Below are 6,521 nucleotides of genomic sequence, written 5' to 3' on the forward strand. Positions count from 1 at the left end.
AGGAAGAATAATACTTACTTTTTTATTTAACTTGTTGATTTTTAAGCGTTATACCTGATATTTACTGCCATTCTTTGCTAAAGGCAACATCTTCATAATTTATAAAAGGATTACAAAAATAATACCAGAGATTGCTGGGATTTTTTGGGCTCCAGGCAATTGGAATACCAAGAGATTAAATTATACATTGGCTGTAAACCAGCATAAGCTTTCTAACCTCTTTCCCTGCACTGATTGTTAGACAGAAATGATTATTTCATATTGTATTTCAAGAAGTGTGACTAAGAGAAAATAAACCCTATCAAAAAAAGGAGTATTACTCATTGCTTACATTTGTCTATGATTAACTCCTTACTAACTGGTACGGTATGATTTAAATGAAGGTCTGCCTTGTACTGACAATTTATGCACAGGCAAATTTTTCCCAGAGAAGGCTCCAAAGAGGAAGAACATTGCAAGACACGTATTATGATGCACCATAAATTTAATGAGTGAGAAGTAGAAATTTTAAAAAATGTACAGCGTAAGAAAGCAGCAGGGTTGAATATGGGTAGAACTGATCATCACTTCAAGGCAATGCTTTACAGCTGGACACCCAGCTCCTACATGCAACAATAAAAGTCACATTTTTCACATCAATGATAGCAGAGAAAGGCATTAAATCAGAAATGCCAAGCTGCTGCAGTCCCATTAGCTCAGAGAAAAGCTGAGGGTGGCCAGCAAGCATACAGCCATGGTCATGAACTCAGTCCTGCATCCGGATCACGCTTCTAAGTTTCTGCTTCTTCTTTTCTGGTTTTCCCCAGGGCTTCATCATGGTCCACACCGGTTGTAACGGCGGTAGGACCTCCCATTAAATCCACCCAGACCTGAATATCCAAGGCTCCCAAGTCCCAGGGAGCTGCCAGAGGAGATGGGGACACCCCCAGCATTGAGAGCATCCCCTATGGCTGCAGACGCCGAGGATCCCACAGTGGTGTTCTGGGGGAAGGAGCTGAGGATGGGTCCAGGCAGGGTCACCACCACCGGGGAGGGCTGGATCACGTAGGTCGAGTCCTGGCACTGCCGGACACAGGGCTCGTTGCAGCTGTTGGCCAGCGGGGTTGGGCCACAGGAGGTGGGAGGACACAGATCATTGCAGGACATGGCTGCAGAGAGGAACTAAGGCTGAAATACAGGGAATAAAGTAAATACAGGAAAGAAGTTATCATAACAGTCATGAAATTCAGCTGCTAAGATGATGGAAAGTGCAAGAAACTTAACTAGAGACTACGTGGAAAATGGAAAAATGTGTTAATGTTAGGTTGAAAGGAGGCTTCAGTGAACCCAAGCTCCTCAACACCACAGAGGACGGCTCAAGGAGTAGCTCCTCTTGCTCCTGAGCAGGCTTTGATGGCTCATTTCCCACAGCACCACTCCAGGATGCATCAGCCCTGCAAGTTAGGAAGCAATGGACAAGGCTCATGATCTCCTGCATGACACAGTTAGGAGAAACTTCACCCCAAAACACGGGGAAGAAAAGAAAATTCCTCAGCAGGTAGAAGTTAGGAGCATAACCTGACACTCATAGCATTTTATACAGAGATAATTCAAATACTTCTGGTCCCAGATTGCTTAGGAGCAGAGAAGGATCATTTTCCTGGTATACTGGTGTAAGCAGGGATATACCTTCAATATTGCTTAGCACACTTGGAAATTTGAGCCTACTTACTTGTCTAGCTACGGAAAAAACTCCAAAAAAAAGCCAAAATCTCTGTACAGGTTCTCCACATCTACTTCTAATTGCTGAGAAAGTCACACACAAAGTTTTGACCACCTTGAAAAATGAAAAATGAATCTGAAATCCCATGTCCAGCAATCGCCACCCTGCAAAGAGCAGCTGCTCTGTTACAGAGCTACGTGCAGGGCTCACACACACACCAATAAAAAGCATAGACATAGACAAGACAGGATAAGAATAAAATACGATGAAGGCAACAATTCGGGACATTGAAAGACAGCGAGCAGAGTCAGACTTACCCTTGTCACCAAGGAGAATAAAGCAGAAGTGGATGGCAGCATCCTGCACTGTGCTGGCTTTTATACCATGTCCCAGAGCGCCTGAGGACCCAAGACGTGCTTTGTGCATGTATTTATTTACCAGCCAACTGTTAAAGACTTCTCGTATGCAAAATCTTCCCAGCTGATGATTTACTTTTTCCTCACTGTTTGTATTTCTTCTTTGATTTCATTTCTTTACCATAATGTATGCATTCCACCACAGAAGTTACTTTTATCTTAAAATTTTACGAGCCTAGCTAATTCCCGGTCAGATTAACTGATTCATCCGAGTTACTCAAGAAATTACTTTGCATCCTAAGGACAATATATGCAATGTACGTCATTTGACACAGATAAATACGTGTATTTGGAAAGATGCATCTGAACACCCCTGTGAAATTCACCTTGCTCCTTCATGGAGACCTTAAGTTTTTGACACATCTCACTCCGAACAGGCCCGAAGTTACTCTTTCTGACCCTGAATTGGACTGAAGGTTTGCCAAAGTCCTCTCAAACAGCCAGACAGATTCAGAAAACAATATTGTCACAGAAAGCACTTTGCAGAGTTGATTGCACTTTAGCAGTCTCAGAGGTACTTACTGGGAAATAGATGATTTGAAGGAACACATTGTTCTATTTCCTTGACTCGGGAGACAGGATGAAAGAGCATCAGCGGCCTGATCTATTCATTTAATATTAAACTACTGCACTTCCACAAAGGAATTCGCGACACAGCTCTTCAATTTGTGATCTGAGCGTCAAAGTCCTTGATCTAAGGAGTCTGCAGTTTTAGCTTTCTTCTTACATCAAACCCCAGGAACAGAATCCAGGTCAGGGTGAGGATGCATGTGAATTTTAGGCTAGTCAGAGACACTGGTGCTCAACGTCTTGCACAAGCTTTCCTATGGGGCCATTAACGTTGCCAAACAGTTTTACATTTGCCATTGAGTTATTCTGTTCCCTTACTGTGTCTTCCACTATTATACAAAATTATACTTCAAATTAATGGTCACTACTTACAGAAGTTTATTATAATCTTGTTCTTTTTCTGCCCTTTTGAAAGCAAATAACACTGTCTTAATTTTGCATGATCTCAAAGAGCATTGCAGTGTGCAACATTGCAATTGCTTTTTCAAAGGCAGTTTCTCGACTAAAAAGTAATTGCATAGAACACAGGAGCAGACTTTAAGGCAGGGATCAGTACTGCAATCTCTCCTCTCCTGGTGTCTGAATCACTTAGCTTAGACATGCAAATCACCTCTGACTTGTGAGTGTCTTCATGAAGATCTCCCGGGTAATAATTGCTGATTGGACACTTTGGAAGAACAAAAGTCTTCAAAGTTTTCATCAATGGCTCAGACATGCAAATAATGCATTATCAGAAAATGGGAAGGTATGTGACAATACCGGAGCAGACCAGCCTTTAAAGTTTGTGACCAGGATTGCTAATAAAATTCACAAATTTCCTCACATCATATCGCGTCACAAACTGGAGTCCTTCCAATTTTTACTGCAAATATAAATAAGTATTTGCACACAGTCACACGTTAAATATCCCGTTCCAATCATCAGTCACAGGATGCCCTTAGGTATGTGATGACATTACCTGCACCGCCCCCATCAGCGATCCTAAATCTCAGTCACTCGTCAGGGATGAAATCGCACACTCAGGACTTCAATTGAAAGCTCCTGCTGTGCCAGCAGGGGGTACTCCCATGGGCCAGAGTGACCAAAATGCTAAAGAGCTGCCAAAATTCCTAACCAAATTGAATTTTGACTCATCCGCACTTGGAGCAGGTGGAGCCGGTACAGTGGAGCCAGGCATATTTAATGGATGCAAAGCAAAAAGATGAAAGAGGCACCAGGGATTGAGGTTTTCATCCAACGTCAGGATAAGTCCAGGCAATAAACACAAACAGTAAACAAAACTATTTCATTAGTGGGAGCCCAGCCACATGCAAAACCAATAAACTAATGCAGGAACTGGTTGGTAAATGTGAAGACTGTCTGAGATGCTCCAGGCAGCCTGAGAAAGTGATAAAAGCTCAGAGGCTTCCTGCTTCTTCCCTTATCCCTGGATGAGCGGCAGACGCTGCAATTCTGGTTTCAGCTTTTCAAACTCTGGTATTGAAATACATCTCCCTGAGATGAGAAATGCATCTCTCACCATAAGAAACGTCCTTATCTGTCCACCTAAATATGTTCAAGATATCTTCACTGTAGCACCTCAACCCCGACTCTTTCCAGCCATGTCGATACCTTGCAATTGTAACTTCTCTGCTGTGTTAGGTACACGGGGTGACCACCACAAGAGAAAGCTGGTGTGCAACAACTGCAAATGAATGATGACTTCTGTGGAATACAGCTCCTTTGATCAAGCAAGAGCTTCAGCTGAGATGGCAAAAATTATATTACACACTTAATTCAGACCAACCGTCTGCTGTATTATAATATCAGACTGCTAACTTTCCATTCTCTCCTGTTGTTTATTAAGAAAACCTACTCCTTAAAATTATTATTTTATGGAACTGATGTACCTCCTTTAATTTAGCTCCAGTAATGACTACAGTCAATAGAACTTTGTCAGCATCTTTCCCTGGCTTTAATTACAGTTCGGGATCAGCCTGCACAGACGCAGACAGACTCCAAGCAAGGAGTTTCACAGATACCAGGCTGGGAGCCGGACAGGCTGCCAGGACACAGAGCCTTCAGGTAGGGCCTTTCAAACCTTCCTCCTTTAGGGACCAAAGCTCCCAGTCTCTTAACACCACTTTCATAACAGTCAAGCTAGAACAAAGCAATGCCTGATAAAGTTCAGATCTACCAGAGACAACAGATAGGAGTCAGCTGATAAAGACACACTAAGAAGGGCTTAGAACTTGAAATATTTTCATATCTTTCTCCCACATGTGTTTTCTTGGCCAGCAAATGTTAAAGCCCAGTTCCCTTGCAAAAACACCCCAGAGCCTTCTCTTCCTCCCCTCCCAGACTTACCAGGGCCTGGTCTCAGCTGCCAAGAGCTGCTGCACCCAGCAAACAGCTCTGACACACCCAGAGATGCCCCAGCTTTTTGCCCCTCTCCCACCACCTCTGCCCTAAGCCAGCTCAGCTGTGCTCAGGCAAAGCACAAACTCTTCATTCTCTTAAAGGGACCTTCCTAAGTATCACAGATCGAGTAAAGAAAGCCACAGTCTTCTTGCCCAGGTAATAGCACATGCATCCTATTTGTGCAGCGAGCTAAGAACACATGAATGGAGGTAGCACTTCAGAAAAAAGGTTTATCCTCATTATCTCTAGTGTTTCTAGTGCCCCTGTAGATTTTCTTGCTGCATTCCCTCTGTCCTCTTTTTAATGTAGATACTCTTGGCTATTACATCTGTGGAGGGTTAAGGAGAGGCAGTATTCCCCTTAGTGAGTTTTTCTGTGAAATTTTGCTGTTCCACTTCTCACTGAAGGGGAGCTAACCTCCCTTCTCAAATGAGCTTATTCACCCATTCTCATTCCTTTTCAAAGACACCCATCCCAAAACAAACATCTTCTCATAAAAAAAGAAATATTAAAGCAATTAAAGGGCCTTTTTCCATCTCCATGGTACAGCAGGCAAAGGGTATTTACCGTGTAAACTGAAGCAGATCCCTTGCTTTAAGATTTCCTGCACCCATTGCAGGTGAACGTCATCTTTCCAGCCTTTGATAAATTGTCTTGGGCTTGATTTACCATGTACACACAAAACATTTTCTGCAACTGAAATGTGTCTCATTCTCCTGTGGCGGTTGGCAAGAAGTTATTTGCACAGTTGTTTTTGGAACTGGTGATTTGCAAAGGGACCTGTTTCACCCCAGATGAGCTGGAAAAGGGGCTGGGAGAAGAAAGAAGTACAGGCAGACTCAGGGAATGATGCAGCACAATTTTAATGAGGCTGAGGAATCGGAGGAAGCAACGTAAAGGGTAGGGAACACATTTCCATGGTCCACAAAGGCCAGTACACACATCCCTCTCACCATGACACACTCAGCAAAATGAGATCTTCCTTCTTCATTATTTAAGTGCTCTGTACCAATTCAGTCATGCAGAACAATTTCTAATAATTACATATCTCACCTAGTCGTTGGCAAATACAAACAAGCATCAAAGAGCAAGACATTTGATCAGAAATATCAAGTAAAGCGTAACAAAAGTAAGACAAGCAAAGGCCTGATTTTAGGAGGTGCCAAGCTCCCACAGCTCCATTAACTTCAGGGGATGGTGTGGGCGTCTAACATCACTTCTGAAAACCATGGCCATGAGCTCAGTCCTGCGTCGGGTGGTGCTTCAGCGTTCCTGGTCATTCCTTCCCGCTTGCTCCTCACGCTTTAGCACGGCCCACAGAAGCCACTGCGGAAGGTGTTGTAGCGGCGCTGGGGCCGGCGGGGTTGGGCGGGCCGCGGGGCCGGTTTTTAGCCACTGCCCAGACCTGGGTAGCCAAAGCTCCCGAATCCCAA

The 6,521-nt window shown here is 43.6% G+C and overlaps 1 protein-coding gene across 1 annotated transcript; it reads right to left on the reverse strand.

Moving 5' to 3' along the window:
• Positions 1–813: 813 nt before the first annotated feature.
• LOC104545629 (feather keratin B-4-like) lies at positions 814–1,146 on the reverse strand. Its single transcript, XM_010190817.1, has one exon. The coding sequence runs from the start codon at positions 1,144–1,146 to the stop codon at positions 814–816; it is 333 nt and encodes a 110-aa protein (XP_010189119.1).
• Positions 1,147–6,521: the final 5,375 nt, after the last annotated feature.

This window comes from Mesitornis unicolor, unplaced genomic scaffold, assembly GCF_000695765.1.
Source record: "Mesitornis unicolor isolate BGI_N332 unplaced genomic scaffold, ASM69576v1 scaffold6408, whole genome shotgun sequence".
NCBI lineage: Eukaryota > Metazoa > Chordata > Aves > Mesitornithiformes > Mesitornithidae > Mesitornis > Mesitornis unicolor.

What these genes read in the sequence shown, in the direction of transcription:
- LOC104545629 (XM_010190817.1), bottom strand. Translation starts at nt 1,146, where the DNA reads ATGTCCTGCAATGATCTGTGTCCTCCCACCTCCTGTGGCCCAACCCCG.